Source organism: Aptenodytes patagonicus, chromosome 3 (assembly GCF_965638725.1).
Source record: "Aptenodytes patagonicus chromosome 3, bAptPat1.pri.cur, whole genome shotgun sequence".
Taxonomy (NCBI): Eukaryota; Metazoa; Chordata; class Aves; order Sphenisciformes; family Spheniscidae; genus Aptenodytes; species Aptenodytes patagonicus.
In genome coordinates this window covers 87,964,385-87,991,186 of record NC_134951.1, presented here as the reverse complement: position 1 = coordinate 87,991,186, position 26,802 = coordinate 87,964,385, and the positions used below count along the sequence as shown (strand labels likewise).

General features: G+C 39.6%; 1 protein-coding gene across 3 annotated transcripts in view; it reads right to left on the bottom strand.

Annotated features, from left to right (window-relative positions):
• The window catches only part of RYR2 (ryanodine receptor 2), a 457,875-nt gene extending 431,613 nt beyond the window's left edge, over positions 1–26,262 (bottom strand). For all 3 annotated transcript variants that reach the window (XM_076334184.1, XM_076334182.1, XM_076334183.1), the window contains exon 1: positions 26,212–26,262. In XM_076334184.1, the coding sequence (XP_076190299.1) occupies positions 26,212–26,259 (48 nt within the window). In that variant the 5' untranslated portion in view covers positions 26,260–26,262. The remainder of the gene's footprint in view (positions 1–26,211) is intronic.
• Between the last annotated feature and the right edge of the window lie 540 nt (positions 26,263–26,802).

Here is a 26,802-nt window from a genome sequence, read left to right as displayed (position 1 = left end):
ATCAACTCAGCAGCCTTTCATAGGTAAAAAAAATCCATTTTACAATCAATTTATTCTTTACAATAAGAATCAAATTAAAAATACCCATACTGCTACCCATACTGCCTTTTTTTTTTTTTAAATTGCAAATACTGGAATTAAAAAAAAAAAATTGTTCCACCTCTAAGATTTACTGTTTGAACACTGGCACTTAATAGTTAATACTTTCCAGCACTCAGACAAAGACAAGACACCTGTAATTGCTAAGCACCATTACTGCAAAACCAATCTAGACAGGATGCATAAGAGATTTTACTGCCTTACCAATAAAACATTTAGACTGTAAGTTTGTCCTCCACCCTGATTAAATGGTGAGCACTTAGCTGTGGCCTACCACAGACTGCCTGTCCCCTCACAGCACTGCACAATCCACCGCCTGTTCCCCATTTGCTCTGCTCGCCTACACATGCATGAAGGCCAGGGTTTGAATCACTTCTCATCCTGCCAGTCCTCACAATACAGGTATGCCAGGGGATGGATCTCTTCTCCTGCACCAGAAAATGGGCAGCCTGTGCAACCATGGAAGATCACACCTTGTACGTCCATCAGGCTACTGTGTTGCCCATGACTATCTGATGACAGTTGCTGTTGACTTCTTAGGCTGTTCTGCCAAAAAGAGCTGCACACCACAACTCCAGAAGGTTTCTTCAGCTACAACTCAACCACATCTCACTCTCAAATATATGAGAGCAGCAACATTATGAAGCGGCAAAGGAGAGGGCCAGAAACTAGAGCCCCAACAAAACACATCAGTGCTTAGTCCGTACCATTTTCCTTAAGGCACGCTGACCCTCACCCCCTACCCTGCCAGCTCCCTCCAGCTGAGAAGGATCTAGTAGCCCATTACTGCAGACTTTGGATTTCTCTGCCCAGGCAGCAGCAGCTGGCTGGGCAGGGCCACTGTGACCCTCTCTGTGCACCCCCCAGCAATGCTTCTGTGAGCTTCCCAACACTGAGCCCAGCCACACAAACCCCAGTCAGGATGCAGAGACAAAACTGTGTAGCAGTGCATCCGTGAGGAAAAAGATTTCAACATAGTGATGAAAACACAATAAGCAAGTAGCAGTGATCTCCTTTCAGGTGAAAATCATAAGCATGTTTGACAATATTTCTAATTCCCCAAACGCCTTCCCCAATAGCCACAACTAGAGACAAACAGGCTGCTGCTGCTAGGAAGGGTCAGGAAGCCTCCAGAATGCAGGCTACATGCAGATGCAACTGTTTGGACCCATGATTATAAAAGTCAGGAAACCCACAATTGCAAATCCTTCCACAAAAGTGCAAATTAAGAACCACAAAAAGGGAAAAGCGGATGGGGAATGTGAAATTGTAGAAAAAAATACACAAGGAACCCCAGCTACTTCTCAAAAACCTTTTTTTCAAAAGTTGCCTCTGTTGTAAAGCTGGGTAACGGATTTAAAAAAAGAAAAAAAAAAAGAAAAAAGAAAAAGTTATTTTTTAATCAAAAACACTTCCTTTTTTGTTTTAATACTGAACCTTTTGTATAAGGCTACAAAACAAAAAATATTACAATATTTGCAAATACACGCAGTAATATTTTCAGTTATCAGTCACTGCCCTTTCCAGTACCAGAACTACGGATCATCAATTAAAAGTTGCACACAGCAGCTTCAAAACAAACAGAAGGTGACACTTCCCCATGCAACATCCACTTCAGCCACGGAACTCAATTTGCTACCAAATTCAGAGTCACCAGGCCTGAGTCTAATTCCCCCAAGTCACAAATCGCTACCGGCTGATAGCATACAGCAGAGGCAGAGAAAGTACATTCTTGTCCTCTTCCCTTGCTGTTATTGACCGCTACTGGAGATACAATACTGAGCTAAATGGACCCCTTGGTCTTCAGTTATTTTTACGTTCTTATGTAATCTATAGTAAATAAATAAATACAGTACATACAAGCACTGCAATTAAGGATAAAAGCAGTCTAGCTTACTTCTCTGGGAGCACTGATGCAGAATACAGTAGAAGATATACAGATTTTTAAAACACATTATGTTAGCAAGAGCTGAAGTCTTAGAATAGCCTTTCTTTTGAGACAGCAAGCACTGCTTTAGCCTGGAATTCGTACTTCCTGAGTACAAATCATTAATTTAAAGTGTAGTCTCTGACATTAAATCATAAATTTAAAGTGTAGACTCACATAATTTCTTTTAACTATTCCTTTTAAGGCATTATTTGCATATTTTAAGAACACGGCGGGGGGAAGCATATATCCATGAATGTAATACAGGGCCTGATAAAAAAAATTAAAAAAAAAATCTATAAACCAGTAAGAGCAACTTGATACAGTTTTTATTACTATTTTTACAGTGTCTTTCCATCACCTGAAGTGAACTAAATACTTGGGCAATCTTATGTAAGGCATTTTAACTGTGAGTCATCTGTAAGTATGTTCTTGCATACTAAATAAGCTGAAAACAGTTGGTACTTCATGCTGAGTGACATCCCGGTTTTGCTTAAATCTTCAGATTCCATCTTCGCATGGTATTTCTGCTGATTTTAGAAACAGTGTATTACAGGTTGCATATCTTTGCTTCTGTTTGCCTTTTTTATTCACCAGTACAGATCTGCATTCAAATTTCAGGTGAGTCATCAAACCCAGGGAAAATGCCAGTCTCGGTTCTCACCGGGACATAACCACAACCATTAAAAAAAAAAAAAATCTCATTCTTCTTCTTCCAACCTAGTAATACCTGACAAGACATCTGTGTACTAACTTGACTAGGAAAAGAAAGACAGAAGATATAGCTAGAAAAGCATTCTTTCACCGTACTGAAACAAAACCAGAAAATCTTGACGTATGCAAAGCTTACTAAAGGTAGCTTCCACAAAGAAAAAATTCCATTGTGTGAAACCATCAAATGTTTTTCTTAGGCAAGTTTCCAACTACAAATTCACTGCTTTACCAGAACACAAAATAAAAAACCTATAAGGTCTTATTAATTCATTGCTCTTTCATTATTTTCGCCTGTACAAACAAATCAAGATATGTAACAAACAAACAAAATCAAACTGAATTCTCACTGTTTCCACAGAATAGACATTTCTAACAGAATAAACAGATTCTAAGAATTAATTACCCTCACGCGAAATATTTCATCCAAAATTTCCTACAATAACGATAATATACTGAAGTTCAGGGAGCGAATCCAATAGCTAACGACAATTTAGGATTTTAGCATGCAAATTAAGAGTTTAAATTATGCTAGCATTACGGACCCTTCTTTCTCATTGCATACGTCTTCACGACGAAGGATGGTCATACTCTGTCACAGCAAATTGCGGTGTGCTTTGACTCCTCATCCAGAAGGTATCTTGTATTTACATAATACAGCTGCAAAGAAGTACCATTTAAATAAGCCCACTTTTAAGCACAAATAAAAGCCCCACTGACCACCTATCATATCAGTACATACGCAACACAGAATGACAAAACAAATCAACGTACGTGAAACAAAACACATTTTGTAGGTGCACAGAAGAAACAAACATAAGAGTTAAAAATTACCTCCAAAGGCAACTTGCATCTCCTTGGAAACATTCTTTGAGAATTCCTGTATTTATTCAACTCTAATTCCAACTTCTTTTTAGGCATTTCAGGAAATTGTAACTTAGGCCAACCTCTACTTTAATCAGAGCAGACTGAAAAAAAAAAAACAACCAAGAACCCCACACACCTTATTAGCTGAGCTTCCTTCTTCTAATTGAGATTGAGACCCATTTGGAATCAAAACAAATAATGTATGGTATGTACATCCGTAAAGATTATACAGATGCCAAACTTCCCTTCAGATTTTGCAGTACATGGCTGGAGCAGACTTACAGCTTATCCATTAACACTTGAAACTTGGGACAGTTCAGTGGACAAATTAGTTGCTGTTTCTGCTCAATTTTAATGAAACATTCTACTCAAATATTATTTTACGTGAGGATGCGTACGCTCCCACACCACTCAGGAAAAGAACACTCAATACTTTCAAGTCTCCAGGATGTATGTTTTATAGTTATTACTTGGCTATACAGTTACTCAGAGTAATTGTGTCCCCTCTGCCATTTTGTCCTTTAAGAATGGCTTCTCAAAAAGAACTTCTTCCCAGTCTTTTCAGTCTGATATGCCATGAACACAGGAACCATAACATATACTACTTTAAATTAATTACCAGTACAGACCAGGCAACCACAATTTAGAACTTCCAATTCAATAATGGCAATGTGTTTTTCCAACTATGCTATTATTAGCAGTATTATACATTTTGCACAGAGACTTTTTCACATATTTCTGATAACGACCATTGAATAAGTTGCAAATAAAGCAACCTTTTTTTGTCCAGTCTTCTGTCCATTAGGCCTTGAATCTATGCACCGACTTCCAGTATCCTCACACATGATGTTTGTATTTATGTCCTCATCTTCAATGTCACAGCTCTCCAAGTCTCTATATCCGAAGTCATCTTGAGTCCAGAGGAGCCCAGAATGGACCCCAAGACATCCTCTGTGTCCCTAGGCACACTACTTCATTTCCCTGTCCCTTCATCTCATCTCAGTGTTTCTCCATCTTGTCTATGTGGAGTCTATGCTCTTTAAGGCAGGAACTGTGACTCACTGTGCTTTTGTACGGAAGCATAGTAGCACCCTCGCCTCAGCTGAGCCCTCTGGGCACTACGTAATACAATCAATAATAATAATCAATTTTGTCCCTTGTTTCCTCTTGTATCCAACAGCTGTGATCTTTCCTCTGATAGCTGAATACACACTGTAGCTCCTCAGGTTTTGTCTCACTAGCAAAGACATCCATTCTTCCCCTCTCCTTAGGCCTACCTAGAATATCTTACGCAGTTCTTCAAGAAAGACATAGTAATTGGTTCTCTTTCTTCAAATTCTATCGCAAAATTCATTTCCTTCAGGTATACTTTCACTACTAATCTAAGGCACCTTACGTTATTTCAAACCCATAGGTTAAGGAAGTAAGAGGTAAATACAAGTGTTTCAGAATTAAAATACAAATGTTACATGGAAAATTGTATTTTCCATATGTATATATTATCTCTTATCAAACTAAAGGGTGACAAGAAGTACCAGTCTGTACACAGGGCAGATCCTTCACTACAGATTGGAACCTCTGACAATGGTTTAAATTATTTCAGTAGATTCCTATTGACATTAAACACAGGAAAATGCTCAGAAAAAACATTCATGTACTTTCATCCATACTCGTACACACACACCCACACAAGCAGTCAAGAGTCCAACAAAGCCAGAGCTCTTTTGGCGAGACAGACCTCAAATCAAAATTAGTGTTTTCTGCCAGCATCAGTCATCAACAGTTTCTTTCTGTCAGTTACTTAAATACTGCATCACCTATTGCTAGACAGAAAATACAAGTCTTTACTGTGTAACCATTCCTAACATGACTTTTTAAGAGCTCTCATTATGGATGGTTCTCACAGAACTGAGATGTGAAGGTGGAGAAGTCATAGGCAACTTGTGGCATTTTAAGTAAGCAGAGACACCACATTTCAAGCAAAACTAAGTAAAATTTGGGTTAAACCACAGGCAGGTTATCTATACTAGCACGTCACATCACTACCACTTGGTTGCTGTCACCAAGGGAGTACCACATAAGAAACATTAAAACATCTTAGCGAGATGTTAATGTCTTACTATCATGTCTAGCACACTGAAACAGTGCCGAATACAGACAGATTTGTTAATAACTTGTCTGACAGTTTAGGGACCCCATCCTTAATCAGGAAACACTGACGAAAGAATTGAGTGGGACATTGGCTTTGGTTTAGAGAACAAACTGCAAAACTTTCCTGTCTGCAGGTTAAAAGTCAGATTGTGACAGCTCATGAGCTGGACTTACACCATTCACATAGTGGAGGAAAATTCAGCTTTGCAAATGCAAAGTGATGCAACATTTCTGTGCAACTACCTAAAGATTCCAAATACTTATTTGCAAAAAGCTCTTCAACATTTATTTCTCTCAAATCAAAGCTGACTTTAACATTTCAAGCTTTATATCTTCTTATTTACAGAGATTTGCAGAAATTCTTCTTGTTAATTGTGGCCATCAAATTAATTGTGCTTTTTAATCACTCTGATAGCAATAAAAGATTTTATATACAATACAATTTAAAGGATCTTTCATATGATATTTCTCCCCTTGCATTGAACTCTCCTCTGAAGTGATTTATATGGCAGTTAGGTACTGTTCTTAAAAAATTATTTTCTTTAAATTTAAAAAAGCATAATACAGCTTTACATTCCCTACGAAGGATAAGCACAACCAGACTAGAAGAGACAAAAAAAAAAAAAAAGGGGTGGGGGAACATTAATGAAAAAAGTATCCTTTAACATTAGAGTTCCCAAAGAGGTCTGAAGGTAGCTTCCTAATGAGAAATAAATTTTTGTCTTTCTTTCTCATGTTGTTTCTGGAAAATAAAAAAAGCATGTGTCAAAAGGTCCTTTAATTCACTGCCCAATGTCCAGAGTTGGAATAGGGCAGACTTTGACTGAATTTTAATTCAGATCCTGCAAGAGTACTCTAATCGCTGACCATTTTAAATCCAAATGTGAACAACTTTTCTTTATTAAGTTCTTCTAAAAAGGTACTTCTATTTGTTATGGCAAAATCCTGCAGTCATGGTATATAGTTCAGTTCATGCTGTCATAGATAGTTCATGCTGTCTTGCCTGGACCAATATAGGTTCTAAAACTATTGACAAGCCCTGAGGTAAGACAGGCTGAACTCAATAAATCACTTTTTTTTTTCTCTCTAGGTGGACAAACACTGCAATAAATTGCCCTGAGATGCTGTGGACTCTGCATCTGTGGAGGTGTTCAAAAGCTAGGTGGACTAGATCTCAAGAGGTCCCTTCCAACCTCAGTGATTCTGTGAGAAATCCAAAAAAGTTCTATGTGTTGAATAGTTAAAATTATTATTAATGCAGACTGCATTAATCACCAAGAAAACCCTGGTTCAATTAAAACACCTGCTCAGGGCCCAGGAGCAGCCAAAATCAGCAGGAAAACAACGGTGGTGATAATTAATTTGGACTTTATATTTTTGATCAATCAGTCACCAGGCAATTTACAGCAAGAGGAATGCAACTTCATCTTCAAATTATAGATGGAAATCTGGGTATGAATACACACACTGATTCACATTTTAACAAATCCACTTTTAGCAGCAGAAGCAGAAGATACAGTGACTATGTGTCTTCAGTTTAGCTGAGGGGGGGGGGGTTTATACCTAAAGAGGGACCTGAGGGTTGTTTTCTTTTCCAACAACATTGTACTTAAGCTTCCTCTTCAGAGGATGAACTTCCAGAAATCAGAAGCCACATCTCCTCAGCCAATGTGCTGCCAACTAGACCACACTCTCTCCCTAGTAATAAAAACATATTTTATGATAGCACCCTCATTATCTTCACTCATAATCACCAATACTTGGAGGTGCTTTCTACAGAGATTCTTAACCAAAGATCAGGATAGAGGGGCAACAGTTAATCACAGATTAAACTGATTAAATATTTCAAAGATCCCAAATTCCTTAAGCAACAAGTAGCCTGAATCCATAGTACTTGTTCCACAGTTGATCTTTACAACCTCTCTGTAGCTAAACAAAGTGGCACTTGATTTTTCACAGTTGCCTGGACTCCACTATCTTGCAAGCCCTCCCATCAGATTTCCCTCCACCTGATCTGAAGAAAAAGCTAAACCAGACAGAAAAATGAATACCAGAATATTTGTTGTTTAAAAAAAAAAAAAAATCCATATTCAAGTGAAATAGTTAGGAGCAGTCATAAAATCACTAAATTTCTCACGTTTTACAATCCTCTTCCAGGAAAAAAAAAATTCTTTTTTCATCCTTGATCTTGCAAGCTTCAAGACTAAAAAATTGCATGATTCATCTCCTCTGTTTAGCCTGGTTTGCCAACAAAATCATGCCAGCTGAGCTGTGCAGCTAATGCACTGAAATGTACCAGAACAATGCAACAGAATTCCTAATGCCCGAAGTCTGAAGAACGGAAAAAACAAAAGAGAAAAGAAAAAAAGAAAAAAAGAAAAGAGTTCATGAAAGCCTTTCAAGAGTAACCTAACATGCTGTTAAAAAAACAACCAACCAAAAAAAAAAGACACAACCAAAAAACCCCCCCCCCCAAAACCAAAAAACACCCCCCACAATCTAAAAATAATCCTTCTCCATAACAAAAGTCTTCAATTTAAAACAATACTGGAGAGGAGAGTTCCACACTGCAAGCTGTACCACAGTTTCATAGATGTCATGTTGACTAATCAGGTGGGAATGATACTTCTATCGGCTAATCTTTAATAATACTCTGTTTGTCCCCTGGATCATCTCCAAGTCTCGTAACAGCAGCTTCTCTCAACCTCCAGAGTCAGTTCATGAGCATCACATTGTGATGCATCAATGACAATGATACTTTCAATTGACACATCCCCGAATTTCAAAAGATCATGATGGACTTTGTGCACATTTCAGCTACAAAGACTTCCTCTCTGCAATTACTAATGTTCTGCAGCATTGGGCTAATTATGGTGCACTGGTTTTTGTATTCCGTTTGCCTCTACTACTTGTTAAATACTGTCTGAACATACAGCATGTAAAAATCCAATCCTTGGCATAAATGACTGAATCTGAAAATATAGCATGCAAACAACAGCTAAGAGAACTAGCTATCATCTCTAGAAAGGATATTAAAAGAACGCTATTTAAAATACAGAAGTTACACAACCTAGTGAATTCTAACGTTGCTGACTGACCACACTTTCTCATTTGAATTCTCTTACACATCCAGTGAACTATAGAGATAGTCCTTGGCCACGAGGAGGTGTGAACTCAGAATCTTCTGGCAGCGCTTAAGTAAAAGGTTCACGTTTCCAGCTGAACCTGCTAAAAAATTGTCAGGTACAATGAGAGAACTGCCTTCCATAGACCAGAGGGTTTGACGGGAGAAACACAATCCATTCCAGACCAGCTTTTTCTTGCTGCTGAGAAATTTGAAGCTAGTACAATGAAAAGCCAATGGGGAATGAATTTATCCTGGAAGTCAGCACCAACCCTGGGTAGCCCAATTCTGATCTGTTTTCCATCTTGCAAGATTGAGTGGAGTGATGAAAATCTCTTCTGCAACATGGTTTCCCTCATCTCATAAGGAGTAAAAGAAATAGGTGTTTTGGGCTACCTTCCAGATCAGAAGTATGCAAGTCCAACCAAATTCTTTTCTGTTCTCTGACCCAAACATTACTACAGCTTTCAGCAACACATGTCCAGCCTTAAAAAACGCATTTATTTATGATTTTACTATATTGTACCTCCTTACTGGGGAATGCAAATTACAGACTAGAGCTTCCTTTCCACCTTGAGGAAAAAAAAGAAAACCAAACAGAATTTCACAGGACAAAGAAAAGGTATGGCTCCTGCTTGCCTGAACAAAAAAAGCAAAGGTTGACTGCAAAAAAACCCCAAAAAAGTCACAAGAATCTTAGAAAACAGAAAGTATTAAGTAATACATAAAAGCAGTTTCCATCTCCCCTATAATAAATATTACAATGTTAAAATATTTCAAAATATTTTTTTCTGTAGCCAAAGAAAAAAAGTGTGATAAACTATATTTTTTTAAATCAGAAAATTACAATGAGTTTAAGATTTTTACAATTCTCTTATCTCTTTAGGGTATAAAATCTTTAATATGAAAATATATTCCATTTTAAAAGAATACTAAATCCAAATCAAGAAATATATTAACCTTTACTTCAGCAAGAGTTGGACCAAGAGAACAAAACAATGCATAACAGTAAGTCAGTTTTAAGAGAGGGCAAGAGGTTGTTTATACATTCTTCCATTTTTCTCAACATCATCTTCTTCAAGGCAAAAGACAACCTTTTAGGGCTTACCCCTCCAGCTCTTCATAAAAGAAGAGATGTGTTTTTGAAAGAATTTAAAGTTTGAAAATTCATTTCAATTCCAGATATGGGTTAGTTTAGACACAAAAAAAACCCATACATAAATTCCTACAAGGTCAAGGATGACCATGAATCAGCAATAAGAAAAACAGAGAGAAAAGCAAATAATGTATATTTTCAAGCAAGTATCAGTATCTGTGATTTTCTTTCTTCACTGATCCAAATTAACTCCTACGTTTAAGGAAAAAAAGCATTTTAAGTAAACATAGTCATGAGACCATGCTATCATTTGAAATAATTCATTTCTGATAACAGAGAAGTCTCTGGACAAGACAACTGGAAAACAACGACTACTGTAGAATAAAACATATGCAAGGGTGCACAGAAGGTTTGGTTCCATGTATGGAAAATTCAGTAAGTATGGAGAGAAACTTACAGACTATTTCAGCAGGAAATAAGCTGGAAAAGGACTGTTACCAGATACTGCCATGCAATCATGTGTAACCAAAAACCAGTTCAAGATCTTTTCCATTTCTCCTTCAAGACCATCTAAGGCACCTGAAGGTGCACAAGTCCATGGGACCCAATGAGATCCATTCACGGGTCCTGAAGGAACTGGCGGATGAAGTTGCCAAGCCACTATCCATCGTATTTGAGATGTCATGGCAGTCCAGAGAAGTTCCCACTGAACGGAAAAGGGGAAACAAAACCCCCATTTTTAAAAAGGGAAAAAAGGAAGACCCAGGGAACTACTGGCCGGTCAGTCTCACCTCTGGGCCTGGCAAGATCATGGGACAGATCCTCCTGCAAGCTATGCTAAGGCACATGGAGGACAGGGAGGTGATTCGAGACAGCCAGCATGGCTTCACCAAGGGCGAGTCCTGCCTGGCCTTCTATGATGGAGTGACTGCATCAGTGGACAAGGATGTCGTCTATCTGGAACTCTGTAAGGCCTTTGATACCATCCCCCACAACATCCTTCTCTCTAAATTGGAGAGGTATGGATTGGATGGGTGGACTGTCCGGTGGGTGAGGAATTGGTTGGATGGTCACATCCAGAGGGTAGTGGTCAATGGCTCAATGTCCAGATGAAGATCAGTGACGAGTGGCATCCCGCAGGGGTCCGTATTGGGACCGGTACTGTTTAATATCTTCATCAATGGCATAGACAGTGGGATCGAGTGCACCCTCAGCAAGTCTGCAGATGACACCAAGCCAAGTGGTGCGGTTGACACGCCAGAGGGACGGGATGCCATCCAGAGGGACCTGGACAAGCTCGAGAAGTTGACCCATATGAACCTCATGAGGTTCAACAAGGCCAAGTGCAAGGCCCTGCACCTGGGTTGGGGCAACCCCCAGTATCAATACAGGCTGGGGGATGAAGGGATTGAGAGCAGCCCTGCCAAGAAGGACTTGGGGTACTGGTATGGTACTGGTGGATGAAAAGCTGGACATGAGCCGGCAATGTGCGCTCGCAGCCCAGAAGGCCAATCGTATCCTGGGCTGCATCAAAAGAAGCGTGGCCAGCAGGTCGAGGGAGGTGATTCTGCCCCTCTACTCTGCTCTGGCGAGACCCCACCTGGAGTACTGCGTCCAGCTCTGGAGCCCTCAGCATAAGAAAGACACGGACCTGTTGAAGCGGGTCCAGAAGAGGGCCACAAAAATGACCAGGGGGATGGAACACCTCTCCTATGAAGAAAGGCTGAGAGAGTTGGGGTTGTTCAGCCTCGAGAAGAGAAGGCTCCAGGAAGACCTTATTGCAGCCTATCAGTACTTAAAGGGGGCTTATAAAAAAGATAGCAGCAAACTTTTTAGCAGGGCCTGTTGTGACAGGACAAGGGGGAATGGCTTTAAACTAAAGGGGGGGCAGATATAGACTAGATATAAGGAAGACATTTTTTACACTGAGGGTGGTGAAACACTGGCATAGGTTGCCCAGAGAGGTGGTGGATGCCCCATCCCTGGAAACATTCAATGTCAGGTTGGACGGGGCTCTGAGCAACTTGATCTAGTTGAAGATGTGCCTGCCCACGGCAGGGGGGTTGGACTAGATGACCTTTAAAGGTCCCTTCCAACCCAAACTATTCTATGATTCTATGATTTAAGCCTTTCAGTTTTACTGTAAGCCAGGAGTTGAAGTGCTAGACTAGGCAGAGTAGAAAAATGTGAGTAGAAGGTAAAGACCTGAATATTCCTATGCCTCTATATTTTCTCATTATATATTCCGCTGCATTCCAAGCGCAAAGTAAATTATTCTGATAAACTCAGAAAACTAACAGACTTATTTTACTATTTATCTGCTCTCTACAATGAACCGGAAAGCGTGCATAATTTTCACTATTTCACCATTGCCATAGTTAACACAGGAGTCTGAAAGAGCAACACTGCACAGTGAGAACTCAGTTCCATGAAGTGCTGGTATTCCTAAAATAGGCTTTACTTAGGCTTGCAGACACCAAATAAAATCACAGGAAAGCTTAAGATGTTTCAGAAACTTTGTGACAAGATGGTTTCTTACCTTGAAGTATAATTGAAACTTTCTTCAATAACTAAACAAAAGCAATTTACTCACCTAAAAGTAAAAGCTTCAAGACAAGACAGATCTCCAATCTTGTAATACAGACCAGGAAAAAAGTTGGTTTTTTTTTTTAAAAACTGATAAAGAAAAATATGACACTAAAAGAGTGAAAGAAATAACTAGGAAAAATAAGTGGTTTGTATGTATCAAGCACCTAAAAAGCAGTACTCCCCCACAGCATATCCAAATTAGAGCTGACTTTGGGTTCCATGGTTAACATAATAAAATTTATGCTGGACACAGCAAAATCATACTGTTAACACAAATTACAAATGCTACTCTGCAAGAATGACATTTAGCTTCTTAACAAACACTTCAGGGAGATTTGTAGAAAAAGAGAAATCTAGCTTTCTTCTCAGAAAAGAGGAATATACGACAGATTATTACCTGTGCTGAATTGGACAAGATGGTACATCTGTGTGGCAAAGCTGGAACAGTTTACTAATAATTAGATGTAAATATTTTGAAGGGCAGTTAGCAATGCGTACACATTTTTAAACTAATTGCGTAAAAGCCAGGTCACACACTTTTGGTGCATAAGCAAGATAAATATTAATTGTGCTTAAAATGGCAGATGGAGAGCACAGAAAAAGATATGCATTTGACACATTTAGGCCATTATATACACAGCGCACAATGCTATCAGTGTAGGATTCAGGTCTGGTTAAAATCTAGGGAAGGTTTGACATTAATATCAGGGAGAACAGAACCAGACTTATAAAAAACATACATAGCCATATAGAGACCCTTGCAGTCATAGACCAGCAAATCGATTCATAAAATGTTTAATGGATGCAGAGTAGATTATTCTGCTAGATATTATACTAAAATCAAGTAATTTACATTCAGATTGCAATATAATTTAAGCAATAGGTAAGAGACTCAGGTTTTTACTTGAAGCAGCCTTTGTAATACAGGATTTGGTTTTAGGCTTCTGGCCAAAAAAAATGTATTTGTACCATAAGTATTTTCTTCTAGACTTTTGCTAATAAAATAATACTTAACAACCTGTTATACCAACCTGCCTGTTTCATGTATTTCTTTCATTTAAACAATTTATTCCTCAGGCAGAGAAAATGAGATCCAGCTAGAAATTTTGAAAGGAATATAAGGATTTTCTTCAGCCGATTACTCAGTTTAAAGGTATACAACAAGGCTACAAATCCTTTTCACTCACAGAACTCCTTGTTTCTCTGCCCCTCCCAATAAAACAAATTACTAGGGTACAACTACTAATAGCAAACCATAACTTTTGAATAAGAACTTACTACAACAAAGTGGGCTTCCCAAGCTCTAGATGTGGTTCCAATTGTCAAACTGTAATTCTGTAACAGACATAAATCATCATAAAAAACCCTCACTCATCAATAGGAAGTCACATAGGTACATAAAGAAGAAGTAATTTTGTTAGCATTCACACTCCCACACAGTTCACTACCCAATTAAACTCATTCCTTCACTGAAAGGGTGTTCTGACCCATGTTAGTTTATTCTGTTAGTAAATCAAAAAGTGCAGCAAGGCCCTCCTGTGTAAACAGAAATGCAAATGCCATGCATGGAAACAAATCTCCCCCATCAAGTTCTGAAGGTTGAGCATTTCTCACACACTATATTAATTGGATTACTTTGCAGGATTACAGCTTCAGAAAACTGATACAGTAACTGTCACCTAGAGGTTTTCTCAGAGTCAGCAGAACATACCTCTGTGCAGAGGGCCAGAGTAAACAATTCCTTAACCCAGGCACGGGACTTCTGCAGAGAGGTGATTTGCCAATCCTGAGGGGCAACCCCCGAAACAAATTAGCTTGGAAGGGAAGAATATTGTCACTGATGCTCTTCTAAATTTGCAGCTGTCAAGTAAAAAATAAACTGTAGAACAGAAAGCAGAATAAAAAATTCGGATAAAACAGAAAGTGTATAATTCTGCTTCACTGACAGATTTATAGTATAAGGAAAGAAGAAATTCAGAGACTTCCTCTGCAATTGCAGCTGACATACAAGTTTTAAACTAGAATTCAACTAGAAGTCTCAAAATAAAAAAGAGCACTACATTACTTGTGACATAATCAGAATAAAGTGATGCCTGTAACATTATCAATAAAATATATCAACATTGCAGCTTGATGTATCTTTAAACCACATTCATTTAGTTTTCAGTAGATTAAAACAGGTATGAAAATTCCTAAATCAGAAAAAAAGAAAATAATGCCTACTTTCTCAGTTGGCTGTAGTCAATAAATAGGTGTAAATATTTCAGTACTTAAAAATGCACGTTTCACCTAGAAAAAGATACCTCCACTCACCTTTAGGAACATGAAAATCTAATTCTCACTATCTAATTACTCATTTTTCTCCTCCCACTCCATGGAAAATGAAAGTGTTTCTTTTTGTGCCTAAACTCAGAGTTATATTACATTTTCTCTGCAAAAGCATCTATTTTATTTCAGAGAAAAGCCAGGCAACACGCTACGCCTCTCAAGAGAATGACTAAGCTCACCTATGAGATTTGACATCCCTCCCTCCTACATTCCATCCCTCTCCCTTTCTAGACAAATTCTGTTCATTTGAAATTAAGGATTTTTGAGTCCTTCAGCTCAATGAGCTGAAGCTTTCCAGAGGTCAAGCATGCAAAGAAAAGGAGAAAGAAAACACTGACTAATCATACATCAATACAAACGATGTGGAGAAACACGTATTACTGAAGTTCTCATGATAACCTCTCTCCTACTCAGTAAACTTGATGTGACATTTTTAATACACTTATTTTCTTGTTCTGTGAGAGGAAAAAATAAAAAGACCTTGACCTTGCCCTTTGTCAGATCAAGAGAGCAATCAAAAAGAAGAAAGAAAGAAAGAAATTCCAAATTTAAGAGCCCCCTTCAGGAAAATATCCTTCTACCAATCTGAATGAATGCTTAAATTCATAACTAAAGACAACAGCAAGTTCTGCCATGGGCTTAGGTTGAGGCTGTGTCAAACTTTCAATCAGGAAAAGCAATCAAACCCAATACCAAAAGACAGGAATCTCAATGGCTGTGATAATAAAAAGGAAGACTGAGAGAGATTAAACAAATGTTTTGGACTCAGAGGTTAAAAGACCAAAGAAAAGCAACTTCAAATGAACCAGCAGATAGCATACAGAACAAATACAGTACCCTTCTTGTTTGAGATACTGCTAACAGATTTCAGAAACTGACTTGGAGGCATAACATTGCAAGTGATATTCTGAAACTCTCCAACATGCAACAGCATTTCTTCTACAGGATTTCAAGAACTTTCTCATATCAAAACAAAATTTACAGGATGTTTCTACAAGAACCCTGGTCAGCTCAAAATGGAGATTAGGTCTTCATTGATGATTTGCTTTGCAATCCTTTCTTTTTGTAAGCTTTAAGACTCTTCTTCCATCAAAATACCAGTATCAAAAGTAGTAACTTTTAAAATGCATATTCACTACATTAGACGTATTAAAAGTGATTAAAGAGTAAATAATGGCTGACATACCTGACCGAGCAGTCAGACTATCATCCTAAGACCTATTCAAAAACATCTTAGTATGCGAATCATCAATTCGCAAGCTTACCCTACAGAAATTCAGTCAACAGTGATGGAACACCTATGGCATTTGAGAAGTTTTCTGGATTTACCTACGTAGCGATCACCCTCCTGCAATTACTAAATACTAGACTAGTGCTTTTTTGCTCACAAGCTTTTCTAAAGGACTTGCTACATAATTCTAAGACTACAAGAAATTAGGCGGACTTCTTATGTACGCACCAATAAATACAGCTCTTATCCATGTTAGCCTTACTATTCCAGCATCGTGTTTAGATCTGCGATGGTACTGCTTCATGGACTCTTTGCCTCAACAATTACACTTCAGCAATGTTACTTAACATTTTTGGCCCTGAAAATTCATACAGTGTTATTTGCACAGACTTTGATCTCTATCAGTTCCTTCATTAGAAGAGTTAGATATCTTCAGCCACACTTGCTATGATAGTTCTCATGAATGAATCACTTCATGTCTGCATGAATGCAATACTGCAGTTCCTTCAGGTGTCTGCTGGACTGGCTAGTACATGTCAAATCATGAGACAAGTCTTTGCTTTCCGTAAGCGTCAGCTGGGGCAGAAAAAAAAACAAAACCCACAATTATTTAATACAAGCTTTTAAAAGAAGATTAATCCAACTCTTTAGCAATGAAGGACTATTAAATTACCTGTAACACCAGGAGAAAGGTGTTCTCCATCCCAATTTCATTCTTACTGAGTATTTCCCTGCACCACATATTGTAAATTTTTTTACTTTTCTGTTGCATGGAAAAGGGGATATGCATTCCATCTCCCTGGTACACGCAACAAGACTGTGTAAATGCACATAACTGTCTATGCATTAGCATTGCAAAATCTACTTCATAAACATGCAGAAAATATTCAAAAAAATGAAGTCACATGATTGATGCTTATTTTCAGTCTAACCCTGAGTGTTAGAACCACACGGCATTCTCATGACTGTTGTAGGGCTAAAGGATTCTTATCCATCTATAGAGGTATTTAGGTGGCTGCTATCACCATTGGAACCAAATGCTTTATCAAAGACTGCTTCAGGATGAACGTCATGTGTCCATACAGAGAGGTTTAATCATCTAGCTTGTGCTTAGCATGCCTCTGCTAGTTCTAATGAAATTATTCCACTTCGCAACTAGAAAATAAACACACCATAGGTGATTTTCAAATGTTTATCAGCATGGCTACATTCCTGATGTACAATGAGGATCAGTTACCAGTGAATGAATCCACCTATCCAGTAGTTTACTGAGTCTTAAGCAGACCTATCCAATTACCTAGGCTTACTTTGAACACTCTTCAAATTCCTTTCATTCCTCCACCTAAATTCCTATATAAGGAATTCTACTTGGCCATCACAGGAAGGGAAGATGCTCATACACCAAGGGAAATTATCTGGCATATTCAGCAAAGGAAGATACTTTCCTCTTTCCCCTTTTTCCTTTTATGAAACCAAAGAATGCATCCCACACAAAGCCCAGGCAGTCATTTTTTCCAGCTTTGCCTGGTTTGGAAGAAAAAATATAGCTGCAAGAGACAGTCATTTCTGGCTTGATTCCACTAATACAACTCCACTTTCTGGCAATCCCCAGGAAAACTCACAGACAGCCAATGGAAATTTTGTGTTGCTTCCTTCCATCATTCCTTTGAAAGAAGGATTTAAGCAGGGACATTCTTCAAATTCAGTGCATTCAGTTTTCTCAGCAGGATTCCAGAGAAGTTTTCACAGAGGTAGAGAGACAGGACATGCTAGCGTTCGGCATTTGGTTCTGCCAGCTAATATCCATCAGATATTATTTCCCACAGTCAACTAAAAAACAATCAGATAATAGAAGTATGTTGTTATACAGCATTAATTACTCTGAAATCCTCTGGGAAGCTGCCTCACAAAACGTTACTCCTTCTCTGTGGTCCTACAGTGTTCAGAATACGAACAAAACCAAACCAAACAAAAAAAGCTGTCCTGCACTGAAGTGTCTTGCATGTTAAAAATTAACCGATCCATACATCTTATGGAATGATATCTTGTCAACTTTTGCCAAAGTCCCTCTGGGAAGTCTACTGCATTACTAGGTAACCTATTGTATCTCCAATTTTCTTCAAGCACATGGTAATTATAAGGAAATCATTCCTGACTATGATAAACATTAAAGTATGCCGCAACACTGAGTGAACCCACCTTTTTATTTAAAATTTAATGTAGCTGCTAGTGTGAATGCTCCTATAAACACATTAATATTACTGTAAAACTGACCTTTATAGCATTACATTTAAACAAAAATTGCAACTGTCAAATAAGTTAATACAGCTCATGTTATGACACCTTACCTGTCATATCTTTCACTTTCCAAACAGTAGGCACATAGATACTAGTTGGTTTTTATTAAGCAATTCTGAGAAGCTAAGCAAAGCTTCTACTAAATTACAGTACATGCCTCAAACACACATCTGTTCAAATCTATAGCTCAGTAACATATCATTGGGCTCTAGAAGCAGCAACATATTTGAAGAGTTTAAACCCTTCACCTGACAAGTTACACCACCGTTACTATGTAAAAAATGACAAAGAAAAGCAAGAGTTCTTTCATAAGTGAATACACAATTAGTTAATGAATCTCACGCTTATTAACAAGGGAGCACAGAATAAAACTACACTGCAGTAAAAGCACATGGGAGTTACTGCTAGTCCTTGTTAGGAAACTGGGGTGACCTTTTCTGTGATGATGTTGCAGGCAGTGGTTGCCCTTAAGTTGCTCTATTTGTTACGAGGAGATCAAAAAAATACCACTGTACGTACCAATAAAGGAAAAGTTAGACCAAATGAAATAGCTACTTGTATAATGCATATGCATGAATTTGGACAAAATATAAGAAAATTAGGGTGCTCAGAGTATGTACTTGATTAGCTACTGCCTCTATTCCCCTATGTTCAATGCTCTAGCAGAAAACTCAAACCACGTAGCTCAATCAAGTCAGAACTCAGCTTCTGGTTGTTTTACATGTCAATAAGAAGTTCCTACGTAAGAGATACAGAACTTTCCTCACAGAAGAGGAGACCACTTTTGTTCAGAGATGAAGTCTAGAATGGTATTAACAGGAAAACATTACCCATTCAACCTTAGAAATTACTTGTCTTGAGAATTTATTCTTTTGAGGAACTGTCCACTTGTAGTCAATAGCAAAATTCTTGTTGATGATGGATAAAAGAACAAGCCCCTCACCAATGTAAAATACAAACAGAAAATTGCTGTGATTTTACTTGTACGTTAGTACCATGAAAGGGACAGCCATCTCCTGGGAAATTAAGCTCTATGAATTTCTGAAGTGATGCACTAAGGGATTCATCACATAAGCCGTAAAGAAAATCTCCTAACAGCGTCATAGCTAGGAACAATTCCAACCAGAAGACTGAATCTTCCCATAGAGTTTTGTAGCAGTTTTCAGAAACAAACCTGCACTTACACAGGGACAACTATTATGTGCACATTTCTAGCCATTCTGCCTGCAAACAAAGTCTGGATATGAAATCCTGGTTACACTGAAATCAATAGTTCTACCTTCATAGGGATCAGAGTTTCACTCCTGAGACCTTGAACAGCACTTCACAGCGGTGACCACGAGACCCATTAAAATTGACATGCAAAAAACAAGTATTTTTTAAAAGCGGTGCTATAAAAAAAAAATATTTTGTTCATTTCACTAACATTTATTGTAGCTATTCTTATCAACACTTAATATATAGCAGTAAATGCATGGTACATGTTTATGACAAATTAAGCAGAGCTCCATTCTATAAGACTTCTGTATAGCATTTGCAAGTATTTCCTAATAAGTAAAGAGATATTACTCCTTTTGTGCACAAATTAAGAAAAAAAGATTAAAGAGCCACAATATATAAAATACATTGCTGACTTCTTCCATCAATCACAATTAAAATCACAACAACCACAGTAAGAGAAAGTTAAAATTCTTTCATTCATCCTGATAAAATGTGTTCATTTTACAGTTCAACAAAGGTTATTTACGTACTAGTACCATGACACCAAACAAAACAAATTTATGTCACTTAAGTTTTATTAGGAAGTATAGGAATACATACACAGTTTCTGACTTTTCTTTTGTCATCTACACAAAGCCAAGTCTACTTTTTCAGTCAATTCTGGAAACTTAAACAGAAGCCTAGGTGTAATTCAGAAAACAAAAGCCTAGGTGTAATTCAGAAAACAAAACCAAACTAACTCAGAGTTTTAACATGAAGCACCCATAAGTAGAAAAATCAGAAGAAAGAGATCTCTGTACTCTCAGTTTAATTCATGTACTTCCTGGATGCAGCCCACTGTCACTATTTCCCCACACAGTCAGTTTCCAATCTTTTACCTTGATTCAGAGAAATACTTCACCACATCCTTATCCCTGTGCAAGAAAAGACTGGTGTACTTTCCTGAATTAGAATCATCCTGTGCACTTTCCATACATTACAATATGCCTGTAATAATATAACATTCAAATAGAGAAGTCAAAGGCAGACATAGCCCTTGAGACCATGCTAAATCTTAGGTCAGAAATTAACTGGAATTCTCTCTCTGCAGTCTGTCCACAGCTCAAGTTGCTGCAATAGATTTTCCTCAGGCCTTCACAATGCTAAAGAGCACCATGCATCAAAATATCTTCAGACACTGAAAAGAAGAGCAGCCCTCTGTCTGTCAGAACATTAGTCAACCAACTCACAGGGATAGCAAGAAACTCCCCTGGTGGACCAACTATTTGCTACAGAGCTTCCTCAGCCTCCTTCTCACACATCTGATGAAGACAACTTCCAGATGCAGAACACTGGACAAGATAGTACACTGACTAGACAACTGATTTTATCCGGTAGTATCATTTTAATGATGGTATAAAATGTTTGTCAAACAATTTTGGAATCAAAAAATTTATATACAAAATGTTCACACGTAATTCCAAACAAGAAATGGGCTACATGTCCTGGCTAAAACCCATTCACTACAAGCAGCCTGTCCAGCTCAATTCCAAAATAGAATTTGAGATCATATTCAGTATCTGTACTGCAGTGCAGTGCCTTAGAGAGGAAGGTACAAATGCTGCAATCTCAGCCATGCCAGCCCTCACATGAGCTGTTAACAGTAGTCTCTTGTGTCAGTTCCCGGTGAATCTTCAGAAGTCACATACTGACAGGTACAAGAAATACTTTTTAAAATAAACAAAGGCTAGCCAAAGTGTTTTTCAGTGTTCTTTCCTTCTAAAATTGCTCCTAATATCCAAGATTGCTTTTGAGCATTTTCTCCAGTGCATTCTGGCAGCCGTGTTTGTATGTTTGATGATTACAACTACCAGAATCTAACATATTTTGATAAAACCCTTTAATGATAAACAGCATAGGAAAAGCATCAAGGGATTTTAAAAAAAAAAAAAAAAAAAAATCTATTCTATTCTATTTCACTGAGAGAGTCACATAACAATTCTTCTTATGTTTAGTTACTTATTTTAGAATAATCTTCAGATCTTGTTTTTCCAGGTTCCTTTTGTGTCCTCTAACTCCACAGAATCTTCATTCAGGACGGCATTTAAGCACATGATTTTTAGTCAGATTTAAAGTGACATTCATTGTTTAAATGCTGTCATAATGAGGAATATCTGGAAGTGACTCTGGAATCACTGAATTCCTGTCCTTGAAATGTGACCACATTACATTCTTCATTTCAGAATGAAGAAAAATTCTCTGCCATCAACTCCCTTCTTTTATTATCTGAAGTATTAAATCCCAGCACTGAGTGAAGAAAATCTTTTGCATGTCAAACATGAATCCTAAATAATGTTTAACTTCATTTAAAAATACTTTTCCATGTTGGAAAGTACCCTTACACTTTTCTCTGACAGTCACACTCAGAAAAATTAAGTCCATGTAGGAAATAAGGCAGCACAGAATATGTTCACACAAGCAAAAGATCTTATTTTCATAGAATGATAGAATAGTTTGGGTTGGAAGGGACCTTTAAAGGTCATCTAGTCCAACCCCCCTGCCGTGGGCAGGGACATCTTCAACTAGAGCAGATTGCTCAGGGCCCCGTCCAACCTGACCTTGAATGTTTCCAGGGATGGCGCATCCACCACCTCTCTGGGCAACCTGTGCCAGTGTTTCACCACCCTCAGCATAAAAAATTTCTTCCTTATATCTAGTCTAAATCTAGCCCCCTTGAGTTTAAAGCCACTTTACAGCAAATTGCTAATTAAACAAATGAAAAAAGCATTAGAAGAGAGCACACAGTGGAACATCAGCATTCCAGTCTTTAAAAAAAAGGAAAAGATGAAAAGGAGATGACGACTCCAACGGACCTGGGGAATATGTGCTGCTCACACTGATTATGCTTCTGATTTCTGACAGGCATGGTAGTCTTCACTGTCTCAGAGGACATTGAGAAAGACCATAACCCTGTCAGCCTTACTTTAGTGTGTCCTGGTGGTGTCTCCTACCATGAACATGTAAAAGAAGACCTGCCTCTAATTTAAGAAACTCCACAACTCCAGAAAACCATACATACTGGCATCAGGAGCAGCCCAAGATCAAATAGCTAAATTACACATTTCTTATCACTCCTAGGTACATATTGCTCCCAAAATTCAGGACACCTTTAACCAATATAAGGGATACTCACAGGCAGTATTTTGTTGAAATACTGCAATTGTTTTAATCCTATCATCAGCTTACCACCCCATACCACATGAAGGCCTTCTCTTATGGGGGTTCTGCATCACAAAAAACAGTGTGCATTATGGAAGGAGCCTATGCCTTTAGGCAAAAAACATTTTCTGTTCTCTCCTGAACTCTGAATTATTTTCACTCTGGTCAAATTCCACATCCTATAAATAAAAAAAAAATAAAAAATAAAAAAAAACCCACAAACAAAAAAACCCAGGTCATTTCCGTATTAACTATAAATGTTTTAGATTCTTGAATGTAAAGACTAAACAATGACAGTTTATTTTGTACACATCTTTCTTCTTTCTAATATTTAAAAAAAAAAAAAAATCCTCTACAGGGAAGAAGTCCTCCCCAGACACTCAACTAATAAAAGCAAGAGCAGGATACTTGCTCCTCTTCACTCCTCTTGCACAGCATGTGTGCATTCAGTGGGAGAAGACAGGAGAATGTACGTCCAAGCCTAAAAAAGGCTACACATAATACAAGGTCATCTCCACCTGGACTATTGAGCAAAGTAATGAGGGAGACCCCTGTCTGTGGAGAAGCATGTAATTCACAGGACTAATGAAGATTTCCTTGAGGAGAACTGAACAGCACAGAGCTGAACTCCAGTCTGTCCGAAGTTATCTCAAACAATGTAAGGACTGATGCTTCCAGAAATCCAGGGCATTAACAGGTTACGTTCACTTCTCAGAAGTGACGTATAAAACTCAAATTGTTCCCAAAAGAAACAAAAATCCACCTTAGAAGCAAATTTGTAGGAGGAAATGCATGATGCCACCTTATAAAAAAATAAGAATAAAATAAAAGCAGCAAAGAGGAGGAATCATTAGGCAAACAGGAATGCGTGAAGAGGAAAGGAAGAAGAAATTACAAATCAACATGCAGATGGCAAATACAAAGTCAGTTTAGTAGCTTAATAGAAATAAAGGAATTTTTTAGTTGAATAAAATCCCGTATTTCTCTTTAAACATTAAAAAGAATATATTGTATTTACATTCCAGGGTAAACTCTAAAGACGCTACAGCAATTTTGAAACATCAGAAAGAGAACCCGCAATTTTAGAAAGTTTATCAGGTCCTATCAAAAGAAGAAAATATGAAAAGCACTGTGTACATGTCGCAGGCCTACAGATGTCATCATTAAGGTATTCAAAGCACAGAAAGCTTTTTTTGCTCGCATAAGGTGTTCTTTGAAAAGTTCTATTTTATCTACCAAACCATTTATGAATCCGGCTGTCCCCAATTACTGTTTTAAAAATAAATGCCTAAAAAGAGAAACTGCAGCAATTACCAGGTAATGTCCAATTTCCAGTGCCTTCTATCAATGCCATTCAGAAAGTTACGCACATCTAATAGCTTTAGAGAATACTTATCCAAACTTTCTAAGAATAGATAGAAGAAAAACTACATCGAGAACATGTCTTAAAGCAACTGACTTTTCCAAGTAATGTTCATAACTTTGACAAAGTGGAAGGAAAAGAGGAGTAAAAATCACTACTTACATACAACTACAGATTACAGATTCAAAACTTCACATGAAAAGGGTATTTCTCAGGCCTTTTTTATTTCACTACACAAAAAGCCTCCCCTATGCCTCAGTTTACCATATCCAAGGTCATTTTACCACTAGTACAACATTCTAAAAATTTTTAAAGTATTGTCTAAGGCTGGGTTTGCCAAATCTGCATTAAGCCTGCTGCACATTATCAGGAGTGCTGTTTTACATAACATGCTGCTGCCGTCAGGTGCTGTAGTTTAACATTACTGTATATGTGCAGAGCAGTATTAGCATGCTCACTGCTTCTCTTTCCCTATTAAGCATTCAGATAACAGCCCTTCCATGAGCTAAGCTTAACATTCAAACCTGCGGTAAGACCGTCATTGTACAAGTCTTCCAACAATGTTTACCAGTGAGAAGTACTAATAATAAAAATCTCATGAATTGAGATGGCAAATTATCTTTCAAAGAAGTGTTTTGCTGTTTTGTCTTTAGGTGTTAGACAACACTACAACAGAAGTCACATAACACTGAGAGGAAAAAAAGTTGACAATCTTCATGCCAGTGTTGCGTAACAGCCGTATTCCCTGTAAAACCAGATTTTCTAAGAATTCTCAAACCAAAAAAAAAAGAATAATAGGATGTGTATCTATTATTTTACGGTTTCTGATTGAAATAAACATAAGCTGACTGAGATCCAGGATTCACAATGCTGCAAACAGCATATGAATATGCTTCACGTACGTTATGTGGCTTGCTTTCCCCTCCTTTTTTAATGTATTTTCTTCCAAGACGTTGATCATGAACATTTTCTAAATCAGACTGTACTAAATAAGAAGGAAGCTAAGCTTTACCCTACAGTCTCAGTGTTTTTAGCTCTACTTATCAAATGTCTCAGCAATTTTTCCTCAAACTGTGACAGGGTTTGTGTACACCACCATTCAGATATGCTCATCTGCAAAACTTGCTAGGATTGTGCATATAAACAGCACTTGGGAGGTGGCCCAGAAGGTAAATAAAAGCATTACTTGAAGAAAAATAATGCAGATAAGCATAAAATGCAGCAGTCTTGATGTATTAATTAAACTGGGGGAAGAAATGCTCTAGCGCCTTAACATGCTTTGGATTGAAGAAAACAGAAGTAAAGAAAGGATGCTCACACCAAAAAAAACCCGTATTAGTCTGTGCTCAGCGAGGAGAACGCCTGCAAGTTAGTGGGAACCTTGGTGGGGAGGGGGTGGGGTGGGAGAGGTGATTTTTTTTCAATTCTATTTTTGCAAAAGGAGTGTGATTGCAGCTTTTAAGCTGGGGAGGGCTGCTTGGTTAGTATCTGCAGTACGCGAACACATCGGCGGGTGGGAAGGCAGCGCGGAGAGGTACTTGTGGGGAGGCGGCGGGGGCGCCCTGCCCGCGCCGCTCGCCCTCCGCCCGGCGGCGCGCACATCACCCTGCCCGGGGTCTCCCCGCCGCGCCGCCTCCCCCCCTCCCGCTTATCCCGGCATCGCCAGCAGAGCGAGCGGTTAGTTATCGCCCCTCCGCCCGCGGGTACGGGGGGCACACGCTGCCCGGTGCGGAGGAAAGGGGCTGGGGCTCCGGAGCCCTCCCTGACAGGACTCCCCCGGGGCGGCGGGGGCAGAGCGCACCCGCCTCCCGCCGCCCCCTCCCGGCTCCCACCCCCGCGCGGGCAGGAGCCCCCCCTCCCCTGCACACGGAGTCTCGGTGCCCCGCGCCCCACAGCTCTCCTCAGGGTAAGGTCCGGGCGTCGCTCCCCCCGCAGCCCTTCGCCCGCACGGCCCCGGCACCCTGCCCCACGCCAGCGCGGAAGTGGGGAAGGCAAGCCCGGCGCTTACAGTTCGCAGGAACTGGATCTCGTCCTCGCCCTCGCCCCCCTCGGCCATGGCTCCCCCTCTCTCTCCTTCTCCCGGGCGCCGCTCCCGGTGCCCCGGCGGACGGCGGCGATCGCTCCCCGCGGGGAGGCGGCGGCGGCGGCAGGAGGCTCACGGCCGCGCCGCACCGGGCTGGGCTGGGGCAAGTGCGAAGGCAGCGGAGCCGGCAGCCCCAGCCCGGCCCTTGCTGCGAGCGGCGTGCGGGTGCCCGTGCGCCTGCAGCAGGTTGACAGCTCTGCCCAGCCGCCTCGCTGCCAGTGCCTGCCACGGGGGGGAGGGGGATGCGATTAACCGGGGGAGGAGGGGGAGGCGGAGCTCCCCGGCCCCCCCGCTGCCGCAGGTGATCCGCAGCCCGCTCCCTCCGCACACCAAACCCGCCGCCCAGCGCCCCTTACTGGCTGCTCCGCGGAGAGGCGGCTGAGGGCTCGCCCGCCCGGCCGACGCCGGGGCTCGCCTCAGGGGCTCGCCTCAGGCGGCTGCTGGCCGACCCACCGGCCCGAGGCGGGGCGGCCGTGTCACACGTGCCTCACACGGCTCGGGGCCTGGGTCTGCCTC